The 13,873-nt window shown below is 36.7% G+C and overlaps 1 protein-coding gene across 5 annotated transcripts in view; it reads right to left on the bottom strand.

Annotated features, from left to right (window-relative positions):
• Window positions 1-517: 517 nt before the first annotated feature.
• The window catches only part of STIM2 (stromal interaction molecule 2), a 163,806-nt gene continuing 150,450 nt past the window's right edge, over window positions 518-13,873 (bottom strand). For all 5 annotated transcript variants that reach the window (XM_054485108.2, XM_054485107.2, XM_054485105.2 and 2 more), the window contains 2 exons: window positions 6,751-7,024; window positions 518-2,194 (listed from right to left, as the gene is read on the bottom strand). In XM_054485108.2, the coding sequence (XP_054341083.1) occupies window positions 1,717-2,194; window positions 6,751-7,024 (752 nt within the window). In that variant the 3' untranslated portion in view covers window positions 518-1,716. The remainder of the gene's footprint in view (window positions 2,195-6,750; window positions 7,025-13,873) is intronic.

The following is a 13,873-nucleotide window of genomic DNA, read 5'->3' as shown; positions in this document are numbered from 1 at the left end:
CATTAGTGCAAAACACTATGTTCATTTCAATCCGTTTTTGCCCTTACAGAACTCAATCTATTAAGTATATAAATATCAGCCAATATAAATACCATTCAAGTTTTTAACAATAGTAACAGAATAAACAATCACAATTTATAGGAGACATCAGGAAATTGTTCATATTCTTACTAAAGCATTTCTTTAAAGCAAATCTCAAAAGAAACTTCTGGTTTATCAATTAGCGTTTTCACCTAAATAGCACTGGGTTAGACATATATTTTAGCCATAATGCTGAAAAAGCATTCTAACTAAAATGTATCAGTTGTTCATCCAAACATCCATCTGCATTGCAGTAACCAAATCATTTATGATTGCATATTTTTAAAGTGGTATAAGCAGAAACTCCCTACATGTTAACATACTTTGTTGCTATATGGAACTTAACTCTCTACTATTTTTTTAACAATAAAAGCTACCCTTATACAACCCACCAATTTAATGAACACCATACTTTATAAATTAATACAACACAATCTAAATGCACCATAAATTTATATTTGTTAATCTTGATATTAGAACATTTATACATTTCAAACTACATAAAAATATGACAAACAATATAAAATAGAAATTTGTTGACAACTTACATCCAAAACATCACTATTTCTTATATTGCAACTAAGCAACAAGACAGCTTACACAGCTCTCCAGAAAACATAGTGTTTTTTGTGGAGTGTTATCAACAAAAATCAGCACAATCCCACACAATAATGTCTCCAATTTATTATCTTTTCCACAGTACACATTTTTCACAAACCATAAATCCTTTGCAGTTATTCAAAGTGTGTAAACAATTGCCTGAATCCCCATATCCCCCCACCTCAGCTTAAGGTTGTGAATGTTGTAAGTCCTTCAATCAAGTTTCAACTCTTCCACTTGCATAAGGAATCAAGAGCCTTCTCTCTTTAAATTATGTATATTTTATCATACAGCCTGCAATGCAGTAAATCACAGTGAAAGCCCTGGGGAAAACAAAACAACATGATCTTTACAGCGGGACTTGAAACTTCACAATAGTAAATGCAGTTAAAGAAGCTTCCCATAATAAAAGCGTGGGTTTTCATTTCCAGAAATCAAGTCAATTAGAAACCCTAGGTTCTACTTAAAAACCCATTTTGATCTAAAAGTGAAAACAGTCCCCTATCCATAGTCATTTTATAAACTCTATAGTTTCACTTGCAGAGATTTTTTTTTTTCCAGTCTGGAAAACAGTAGTGCAATTAGTTTTACTTCTTTTAAGTTATTTAGTCCAGGATGTAAATAGCTCTGTGGAAAGATAAGAAGATGCTCTGGTAAACAAGAAATTTTTGCAAGCCCATGCTGGCTTACGAGTCCATTAAAGCTTGTAAGTCCACAGTGGCTTTCAACAAAATGTTGCATATACATCACTAAGAACAAAGCAGAAATAAATAGGCAGAAATGACTGTAAACTGTCTCATTTCAATGATTTTTCAGTAATAACTGGCTTGATGAATTGATTATATATAGTCACTTAAATAAGCAGACAGTAGACAGCTGCCCTTCTGGATGTTCCACTATGGCATCCGGCCTGGAAAGCCCCAATGGAGTTACATTCCTAAAATTAAAACAAACCAAAAAAAAGGAGGGGAGTGGAGGGTGGGGGATAATAGTTTACAGATGCCACTTGAACAGGATTCCATCAAGTCAGCCAGTTCACTTAGATTTCTTCTTAAAAAGGCTTTTGATTTTTGATGGCTTTTTGCTTTTCTCTCCATTATGACAAAGGTCATGTGGGATGCTGCTTATTCTGGCAACACCTGGGGCTTCCTGAACTGGTTTACTGTCATTGCCAGCTGAGGAACATGATGTGTGGCGAGGTTTAGGCACCGGGATGCCACTGGAAAGCTGGTTCATGCTACAGGATTTCTCCAAAATGCCATTGTACACTTTGCTTGCAGGACTGAAGATCATACTCTTAGTTTCTGTCAGACCTACACAGTCGGGAGAACCCCAAGACACATCCACAGTTACAGGAGAATCCCCTCGGGAGGAATCCTCTAGGGACACCTCATCTCTTGATATCTTTCGCGGAGATAATGTTTGGTATATCTCGAGGCTTAAAGGAGGAGACTGTTTCCTTCCAATGGAAGAATTTAAGGAATCACATTCTGAAGCTGTGTCTGGCACTTCCCTGAATGAAACACAAACAAAGGTACAAATTTTAAATCAGTATGTTCTTAAGAGTACTAGCAGATATTCTAACTAAAACAACTTTCATTGCTTTTTGAAATTTAAAAGAGGCAAATGATACGATTCTATATACATTTCAGCAAAATTAGAACATTACTTCTTTAAATAATATGACTTCTCAAAACTCAATGCTGGATTTTTAACATAGACCATAATACTGAAATCTTACAAACTACAGACAATGTAAGTTACACCTCCTTTTTGTCAAATAAATTAAAATGGTAAATTTTGCGGGTGATTCAGCTATCATCTTAGCTACTTTTACGTTTTGTTTCAATACTATTTTTCTTTCTAAATCAGAGTTAACGCTATTTTAAAAGATGAATTTTAGTCACTGCCTCTCCCTTTGTCGTTAACTTGATGAACTATAGCTTTGTTAGGAAGGAAGAAATATACATGAAAGGAATTACACTAAAATATAAGTTCTACCAAATTTAAAAGCAGGGAATCGAGGCACATCAGAGTATGGCAGTGGAGGGGAGGGGCAAACATATGATGCTATTTTTTAAAAAAACAGACATTCAGTAAATTCTCACAGCATTCTTACTTTTGAATGTTTTCCTCCTTTTCTCCACAGTGGAAAAATAAATTTTGTAATCCCACAACCAACAAACAGTAAATGCCATCACCCATTCCTTCAAATCTCTCTCAAATCCACCATTCCTTATTATGTCCCCTGCTCCCATCCTTCCTCTGCAACAGCCAGGAACTCACCTAAATGATTGCAACGGCTTCCTAATTGGTCTCCCTGCTTTCATTCTCATTCTTCCCTCCCAGTTACTTCTCTACACAGCCATTAAAGTGATTTTTAAAAACTCAAGCAAAACATATCATTCACTTATTCGAAACTTCCCAGTGCTTTCTCTCATACTCAGAGTAAGATCCAAAGTCCTTGTCAAAGCGTACCAGGCTGTGTACATGTGGTCCCTGGCTGTCTCCAACTGCACACTCCCTTGTGTTCCTGTAACATGCCAACCTCAAGACCCCTCAGGGCCCTGCACTTGCTGTTCCCTCTGCTTGGTGTTATCTACTCTCCATCTCCACGTGGCTTACTTCTCCAGGGTACGCAGATTACTGCTGCCTCCTCTAACCACCTTATCTGAAACAGCATTCTCTTTCCTTTTACCTGTCTTTGTTTGCAACCCCAAAACTTACCAAAACCTAAAATGATATTTTATATTAACTTGTTTATAGGCAGAATCTCAGAAAAAAAGAAATAAATAACGACAAGGAGCCTTATTAACTTCTGTCTTCTCTGCACTAGAAGAGTGGCAAGCTTATGGTAGGTACTTCATAAAAATGTGTTGGATGAATGAATGGAAGGGTGGGTGAATGAATGAATGAACAGAGCGAGATATTAAAGAACAAGGATCACATCTTACTCACTTTTTTTTTTTGAGAGCTTTACTACTTAGTCTCATTCACTTTTGCACGCACCGAGCCCAAGCTGAATACTGTTCACTCCATGAAAGGAAATGATTGAGAAATGAAAGGGAGAGTCAAGGTAAAGTGGCAAAAGAAATACAGTGTGAGAAGGGAACAGAGCTGAAGGCAGAACAGAAAGGCAAGAGCACATATGATTATAACCCAGCAGCTGGAACTAGGCCAGGTCCTTGTCTCACTTGTCTTGGCAGCTCATGTTATTGGCAAATGCATCTCTCATAGCAAAGACTAAATTCGTATTTACAAAATGAATAAACTAAATGATCTCTTACCTTAGATGGCCTATAATTACTATCATTTTCATGTTACTGATGTACACATTTACTGGAAGTCTGGCAGTTACTTTTGATGAATATTCTATGTTAATACTACATTTTAGATACATATTAAGATTGCTGAATTTAGTCATTTCTATGTACTTTACTCACATATGTCTATGAAGGTTGCCTTTACTACACTACAAGCTCTCAAAAGGTACAAAATCCCCTATAGAAAGACCTAACTAATGGTTTCATATAATACACCTACGTGTGCTGCATAATTCTCAAATGCTTTTATAATTCAATAATGGGTAGTGCTAACAGAAAGCAAGAAGCAGTTCAGATATGAGGAAATGATCAGACTCGGAAATCAAACATTGGTAGAGGCATTTCTGCAAAGCCTTTTTTTGGAATGGCTGTCTATTAATTGAACAGAATATATCACTGTTCCCTGAAGCTGTTTAGCTTCCAGAGTCAGAAGTTGATTTAGTTATAATTTTATGAATTTATTTTCTCTTCTGCTATGTGGCTTGGCTGTGTTGTGTGTGAAATTCTAAGCTAGGCTAAAAATATTTTAAAAACTAGCCCCTAAACTCTAAACAATGTGTGAAAAGAATATCGATTTAAGTCAGGAGACTTGGGTTCCTAAGATGGTCCTACCATTAATCAGTTGTAAAAGCCTCAGCAAATCACTTAATCTCTTGAGGTCTCAATTTTCCTATCTGTTAAAGTAAGAAAATTTGATTAATCACTAATGTTACCTTCTAGTTCTAACATTTGAATTCCGTAATGACAATAATCCAAAGTGTTGCTTCTTCTGCATAACTAATCTGACTTGGATAATAAGATATACTACAACTTCAAATTTTATTTTCTTGCAAAGTACATATTCTTTGGAATGTTGAACTTAACTATGTGTACCACTTATGCTATTTTTTTCTATTTCTTTTTTTCCCCAGAGTGACATGGAGCTGAATTCACACTTGTATAAGAAAACTCAAAATGAGGTTTAAATGAGCATATATGTCCATAAGGCACAGAACATTAAAAAATCAGTAAATATTCCAACAGAGCGAGACTCTGTCTCACAAAAAAAAAAATCAGTAAATATTCAAAATTATTATTTTGCAAGGATTCTGGTGGTTCAATAGAGGAGAGACTGAAAATGAAGAGGAATAAAAGTTTTCCAAATTCAAATTATTCTCTTATTTATGAGAGCTAGCTAGGAAATTTTGGCATTGCTATTGAAATAAGAACTGAACGTTCCATCAATGCAGAAAGTTTTATTAGAGAGTGCAGCTCTCCAGTTTTCCTTCTGATTTCCAGAAACCACACAAGGCCAGTTCTATCAGTAAAGTCATCTTGCTGGTGACTATGATCATACTGCAAAGACAGACAAAAAGCTAGTCATGAAGTGTTCACCAAGCAAAGTCACATCAGATTCTCCAACTGCAATGAAGATATAAAACCTGCATTATCTCCTTAGGAATATGCTGCAGTGATCACTTGCAAATCATAAAGTTTTCTTTTACTACTAGATAATTATGAGCGAAAAATGATTATTGATGATAATGTCACCTAAAGAGTCACATGATAAAGAGTGTGGACCACTCCCTTTTGCTTCTCATAGAAGAGGGTAAAGCCTTTGGGGACACATAGCTACTCAGTGGCAATACCTGAAACTAACACTCAATACCATACTGCTTTTAAAGAGGAATGTGGTTTAAGAACAGAGCTCCTCAAATTAAGAGTTTCATGGAGCACTGATGTCATTAAGTTGGACTGAAATACACTGCTGCTACGCCCATTTTGTTAAGTTACTGATTTACTTTTCTAAGTTCCTGACATTTTCTTAAACCTTTGGCATATGATACTGCTTATGTGTTAGCAAGTACCAGCACATAACAGAATAAATCATTAAGTGACAACAAATATTTTTAAGTCAGTCATATCTGATATTTCTTTGTGTTCAAGTACATTCAAGCTCATGCTTTTCTATTTTACATATAAAATTGTTCATGACAAGTTTATGCTCTGAGATCTGAGTCAACTGTGTCCAGTGACCTCTAAGCAGTTACATCTCAAAATATCTACCTACATGTCTGTGGTAGGCAGAATTCTAAGATGGCTCCCAAATTCCCAGCCCCTGGTGTACACACACCTTCTTCCGGTTTTCCAATCAAACATAAAAATAGATGCTGCTGTAAAGGGATTATGAAGATAAAATTAAGGCCCCAAACTAGTTGATCTTAATATAGAGAGATTATTATCCAGGGGAGCCTTTTAAATTTTAGTCTAGAGATCAGAGAGACGGAAGTTGGAGACTCAAAGCAAAGGAGGAATCTAAAGCAGAGAAATCCTCTATTGCTGGCTTTGAAGATGGAGATCCCGTGGCAAGGAACAGTGGACAGCCTCCAGGAACTGAGAGCAGCCGCCATGCAGCTGACAGAAAGCACAGACACAGGCACCTCCATCCTGGAGCCACAGGAAATGAAGTTCGCCACAACCACGTAAACTTTGAGAACTGCAAGCTCCAGATGAGAATGCAGCCTGGCCAACACCATGATTTTAGCCTTGTAAGGCCCTGAGCAAAAACCCCAGTCACACCAGTCTTGGAATTCTGATGTACAGAACTAAGAGCTAAAAAATGGCTGATGTCTGAGGCTGCAAAGTCTGTGGTACCTTGATATGTAGCAACAGAAAATGGAAACATGCACCACTCCTCCTGCCCCCTCCTCACACCTTACCCCCAACCCAGCCCCAACATGCCCTGTAGATTATTCACTGCCAATACCATTGCTTTTCAGCAGAGAAGTAAATGGCCTCTTCCTCCTCTTCATTTCGATAAAGCGCAGGGCAACTTGACACTGAGAGGATATCTGGATCAGGGGAAGGCAAGGAGTGTGGTGTGTGCTGGGGGTGGTGAGGGTGCCGAGGGTGTGACGGGTGGGGGGCGTGTGGAGCAAGCTGAGCTCGCTGAGGCTGAGGCGAGGACGGCACAATGCTGCGGCGCGAACGGCACAGGCTGCTGCTTCTGGCTAATGATCCAGGAGGTTTAGCCATGGTCCCTGAAAAACACCAAGAAAGAAATATGCTCATGAAGTCCAGGGTTCCCTTTACAGTCACCACAAATACATATACACAAGAGAACTGATGTCACTAATATGTCACTGTTTCATCTCTCTTTATTGAAGTTACTGCACAGTTATTACCATTCTCTACTACCTACACTAGGAAAGTTAAGAAATAGAAACAAAAAAAATAACAGGTTTAAAAAACAAACAGAAGTGAACATAAACATGAGGCTTTAACAGAAAATCTAAATGTACTAACCAAAAAGGCTCAAAAATTTACCTAAGACAACAAATCTTTAAATTTAAAAACCTGTATTGTATCACAAATTTTTTATGACTGTTAACATAAAGACAGGACAACAGAATAAAGTAGGCTGCAATGGATATCTCTTGAAATATCACAAGTTCTTTGAACTCAATCAGTTTTAAATCAAGGAAATCACTTAACTACTGTATGCACAGTCTTACAGCTGGTTACGCAGAGTTCAGGGCAAAACTTGTTTCTTGAACACCCACTACTGTGGAACTAAACAGAAGTCTTAGATCCAACTGTTTCTGCTACCAGTCTCAGTCGAGACTCATGCAGGTGGGTAAACAAACCCCTACATCTTCAATGTCCTCACTAAATGGGCATTCCATTTCTTACTCTTAACTGAACTAACATAACTCACCTAATAACAACCTTCTCAAGCTGAAGCTGTTCACTCCTGCATGGTTCAGATGCTATAGCATCAGAACAAAAGGTGGGTGGCTTCATTCCCCAGTACTGTCTGCACACCCTTACTTCTACATCCTTTTATACAAATGCATTCCTGCTGAAGCAAACACTATTAAGGGACATGACTGAATCTTCCACCTCCACTTCACTAGTCACTTCCTGGACATTCTCTCTTTTACTGGTCCTTACAACCCATCATCAGCGTGGGAAACTTCACTTGTAAGACCTAGCCAACACCTTGACCAATCAAGGTTTTCATCTCTTCTCCCCTGACCTTCACTTCTAGTCCACCACACACTCTCATGCCTTATCCCACCATCATTCAGAACTGTTCTATCTTTGAATATAAGTCAGGCTGGTGGTTCACACTTGTAATCCCAACACTTGGGAAGGCCAAGCAGGGAGAATCACTTGAAGCCAGGAGTTAGAAACCAGCTCGGGCAACATAGCGAGATCCTGTCTCTACCAAACAATAAAAATGAAAAAATAAATTAAGACATTAGACATTTAGATTCTGACCATGGTCCACCTTTCCAGTTCATACGCTGTGTTCCTTCCACTTATCTATCCTACTGTCAACCCGAGCTCAAGGACCTTACTCTACTGATTATTCCTTCTCTTGCCTTAATTGTCATTGTCTGCCTTTCCCCTTCCCATAGCATTTAAAAGCAAATTCTGAAAAGACAAATGTAAAGAATGAGCAAATGACAATAACAGCAACAAAAAACCTCTCTACCCCAGACCGATTTTCAGCTAACATATCTCTGTTCCTGTTTATGAAGAATTGTCTATGTTACTGTCTCTACTACTTCATCTTCACTCATTCACCAAAGAAACTGTACAGTGCTTACTTACATATTCACAATTTCACTGAAACTATTCTCAACCAGATCAGGATCTACCTCACGGTTGCTAAATTCAATCAGTACTTCAATCCTTCCTTGACATCTGACCAGCATCTAACAGTGATTATTACTGCGTCCTTTGCTTGTCTTCTCTGAGCATATTCTCATCTCCTCTTTTACCCATCCCTTGACTGAGGGTCTTCTTCAAAGTTCTGTTCTAAGCCTCGTTCTGTTCTTGTTCCACTTAACCTTCCTGAGCAAGTTCATCTACTCTCACGACTTCAATGATCATTTATAGTCTACAGAAGCCCAAATCTATAGTTCCAGGTTTAATCTTTCTCCTGAACCCTTATATCCAACTGCCCAATGGACACATGAATGTGCCACATGTGCCCAAACTGAATTCAACATTTTCCTTCCCAAACTCGCTCCTCCCCCTGTGTTCCTTAGCTCAGTAAATATCATCACCACCTGCCCAGTCATCAGAATTGTAAACACAGATATTCTTGACTCTTCTTCCTACACCATAATCCACATCTAGTTAACCACAGGGTTTCTACCTCTGTAATCTCTTTCAAATCTGTCTGCTCTCCTACACCCTCACTGCTGATGGATTATATTGGACTATTGCACCCGTACTGTATTATAAAATCCTGATATCCCCCCTCCAATTTATTCGCCAAACTGCACCTGCAAGTTCACTCTAAAACGGGAGAGGAAAATGAAGGTGTATTGCTTAAAACTCTTAAAGTGAAACCCCTTACCAGGGATCAGACTGCCCTCCTTACCCAGCCTCTGTTTTGAAGCTAGTGTCCCTCTGTTCTGTTACAGGAATATTAGGAGCAGTGTATCTTTCTCAGCTCCTCAGAAGTATCACATTCTCTCTCATCTCCACGCCTCCTTTCTCCAACTCTCCCTTGACCTCCAATTTCAGGTCTTTGCTTAAGTGGCATTTCCTCCAGGAAGGTTCCCAATCCCTCCAAGTTTGAGGTCAGTGTTTTCCCTTGTGTCCACTCAGCAATACCATAGTATATTTCCCTATCGCATAATTTATCTCAATGCACTGCTCCACTAGACTCTAAGTTCCATAAAAACAATCACTATGGGCCGGGCACAGTGGCTCACGCCTGTAATCCCAGCACTTTGGGAGGCCGAGGCGGGCAGATCACGAGGTCAGGAGATCGAGACCATCTTGGCTAACACGGTGAAACCCTGTCTCTACTAAAAATACAAAAAATTAGCCGGGTGCAGTGGTGGGCGCCTGTAGTCCCAGCTACTCGGGAGGCTGAGGCAGGAGAATGGCGTGAACCCGGGAGGCAGAGCTTGCACAGAGCTGAGATCGCGCCACTGCACTCCAGCCTGGGCAACAGAGCAAGACTCCGTCTCAAAAAAAAAAAAAACAATCACTATGTATCATGTTCAACTTTGCATCACAACACCAATCTATCATAGTACTGAGTAAAAAGTAGATGCTCAATAAGTATCTGCTCAGTAAATCAATGAATGATACAAAAACAGAAATAGCCAATGAAATAACATGATGAATTGAAACAAAGAAAAATAAAGTAAAATTAAAAGTAAAATAAAGCATAATTAAAAAGGCTTTTTCCAAACACAAATAAATATAATATGGAAGTTATTTGTAATTTAGCTGGCAAACAGAATTTTCTCTCATTTATAAGGATTCATAGATTAGAGAACTATAGGGCTCCTGTAAATCTTTAGTCTGATGTTTTCACTTTGCCAAAAAAGAAAATATGTCTTGTAAATACTAAAAAAAAAAGTGTCCAATGTCACACAGATAATGAAATTCTACAATTCTCGGCATATACTGCAGTCATCTGAGCAATCACCCATTACTTGGAATATACAGTAAAACCAGCAAGATTCAGTCATGACTTAAGTATGGTGGGAGAGGAATCGTCTGAGAGTAATCAGGATTCACTGCCTGGAAAAATGAATACTATCCACAAAGATCAAAAAAAAATATTGCATAAGAAGTTTTAAGAAGGAAATAGTTTATGTAAGAAAAATTCTAAGTAATGCAATAAAGAATATAATAAAGATAAGAATCAGTAAATTTGTCACATCTGTAAGTTGTTTACAACTTGGCAATCTTTTCCAAAAATATCTTCTTAGGTATATTACCATCTCTTTCGCCTTAAAAAATCTGTCCGTTAGAGTTATGTACACTTAGAGTTGAGGGTTGTCCTTCCTCCTTGTTGCTTGAAGAAGTCTATATAGGGCTGAAAACATTTGCAACATCACAAAATTTATGGAAGATTAAAAAGCAGTGCACTTTGGCTTTTAACAAGTTATCTTTTACATAATGCAAATATGAATGTCTTATAATACTTCCAGGCCATTAATCATTCCTAATGAAGATAAACATTCATTCACGTCTGTGATTTATCACAGCAGGTAAATGACACATTAAAGGTCTCTGTATAGGAATCTATTTCTGGGATAACTTTTCATTCTAATATTGATAATTACCTATAGAAGCAGAGCAGTTTAATATGACCTTATATTTATAAACTATATTTTCGATGTTTCTTATGTTGAAGAGGATAAAATTTTGTTTTCAATAAGGGATTCCCCTCCTAACAAGAACCAAAAATAAGTAATGTATATACTTCTGGTTCTAACAACATGGCAGTCAAAGGTAACCTGACAACTATCTCCCAACTCCCAACAACACAGTTTAAATACCCTCAAACATTCTGATATAATGGATAAAATACAACAATTGTTTTAAACACATAGCTGAGTTTGTAAGGAGAACAGAAAACTCTCAGAGGCCAAAACAAAGACTAAAAGTAAATGCGAATGGGCCTGCGAGTGACATGCAACTGTTATGGGAGGATATCAGTCTCAGTAATCTACGGGTTTGGGGTTTAATTTGGGGACATAAGATTAGGCTTTGGGCCCACGTTAGGTATTGGAATAATGAGTCAGTGCTCTGGATAAAAGCCTGGACCTAGAAGGGCTACATTCCTCAGTGAAAGGGTAAAATCCTAACCAATGAGCAAGCAAATTTCTTTTATTTCAAGATCTCTAAATATAGGCATTTTAAAGGGCTTCTGTGAAAAACTCAATACCCTGAGCCTACATCTCATATTAGATTGGAGCGCAAGTTCATACTACCAGAGGGTCTAGGAAACTGTATTCCAAAGAGTTAACATAAAAAACTGGTCCCAACTTGGTGATATCCTTCAAACTACTGCCAGAAGCAAAGAAAGGCATTTTGAGGGGCACTTTACCACTCACACAGTATTTTCCAGGGTGGAATAATGCCAATCTCCTTAACAATAGCTAAGTAAAACATTATAAAACAGGAGAGAGAAAGCAATCCGCTATGCAAACACAAGAAACTGCTATAACAATTGACCAAGAATATCAAATAACAGGATTATCAAATGAAAACTAAAAAATAGGGATTTTTTTACATCATGAAACTATTTAACAATAAATTGAAAATATGAGAAAAGAAAGCATTAAAATATAGATTTGATGAAGAATCAAAGAGAACTAATAGAAATGAAAAACAGTAATTAGATTAAAGTTAAAAATTCAAAGGATGAGTTAAAACTAGAACTGAAGAAATAATTAGTAAGCTAGAAGGCAGATCTGAGGAAATGTCTCTAAATGCAGCATAGATAGATAAAAAGACTATAAAAAGAAAGGTTAAGAAATGTGGAAGACAAGATGCAATATACAACTAATAAACTAATACTAGTACTAATATTTCTACATAACTAATATTCCAGAAGGCATGAAGAAAAAATAATATTCAAAGAGATAATGGCTAGTGTTTTTTTTTTCAGAACTGATAAAAGACACATCCTTCAGATTCAAGAAACACACCAAATATTAGCAAAAAAAAAAAAAAAAAAAAACTGTTTAAATCCACACCCAATCATATTATAGGGAAACCACATGACAACAAAGACAATGAGAACATTTTTCAAGCAGAGAAATGGCAGCTTATCTAAAAAGAACCCGAACGAAGTTGACTGACTACAAACTTCTCAACAGCAACAATGACAACCTCAAAATAACGGAGAAATAATTTTTGAAAACTAATTGTTAATCTGGAATTTTATATCCAGTTACATTATTACTCTCAAGTGAGACTGAAAATAAAGATATTTTCAGACAAAGACTAAGAGAATTTATCATTCCCGGTTGCTCACTGAAGTAGCTTTTACTGAAGAACATATTTTTAAGAAAGAAAAAAAAGAAATGAATAACAAGCAAAATGCAATGACAAACGGAGAAATAAACACATAAGTATATCTAAATTATGACTGAAAGAAACAACAAAAACAGTGACTGTTTTGAGAGACATTTGAAACAAAATACCAGACAACGTTAACACATAATTTAAGATGGGAGAGCAGTAGCTAAAATTAAAGCCTCTGAAGATCCTGAATTGTTCAAGAGAATGAGAGAAGATAAAAGGTGTGAAAAACAGAAACTACAAAACAAGATTCCAAAGATAAATTCAAACAGATCAGCAAGGAGAGTAAATATATTTGGATTAAATTTTACTTAGCCAGAAACATATTCTCAAATAGGATACAAAATAAAACCAGTTACTGCTATTTTCTTATAGAGCTATATCTAGTATCTAATAATGGAAAAATTTAGAAGAAAGTGAAAAAGATACACTAGGCAAATATTAATCAAAAGAAAGCTATTATAGGTATTTCAATATCAGGTAGTATAAACTTAAAGGCAAAAAGTATTAGCCATAAAGCAGTGTCCACATAAATATAAAAGGAACAGTTAATCTGTAAAGAAGGTATTATACCTGAACTTGTATTCACCAAATAACTTAGTACAAACTATATAAAACAGAAATGGGCAGAATTGTAAGGAGAAACTGACCACCATGGGAGATTTTAACAAACATCTCTCTGCAACTGATAGAACAGACAAAAATGTATAAGTATACAGAAGATTTTATCGTAACACCTGATTTAACAGCCTGTATAGTACCCTGTAACTAACAATTAAGAAAATGTAATTTCCAGATATAGACAGAACCATTAAAATATACGACCAATAAATACTAAGTCACAAGGCAAGTATCAGGAAATACAAAAAAAGTCATATTGACCTATTCTCTAATCACGCACAAGTAGAAATCAATAGGCAAAGATGTTTTTAAAAACCAACAGACAACAAAAAAACAAAACATACATATATATTTGGAAATTAAAACATATGCTTCTGGATAATTCATATTTCAAGGAAGTGACATATTAGTAATTA

The sequence above is a fragment of the Pongo pygmaeus genome, chromosome 3 (assembly GCF_028885625.2).
Source record: "Pongo pygmaeus isolate AG05252 chromosome 3, NHGRI_mPonPyg2-v2.0_pri, whole genome shotgun sequence".
Classification (NCBI taxonomy): domain Eukaryota; kingdom Metazoa; phylum Chordata; class Mammalia; order Primates; family Hominidae; genus Pongo; species Pongo pygmaeus.
The sequence above is the reverse complement of the archived record's forward strand: the minus strand, read 5'-3'. Positions and strand labels throughout refer to the sequence as shown.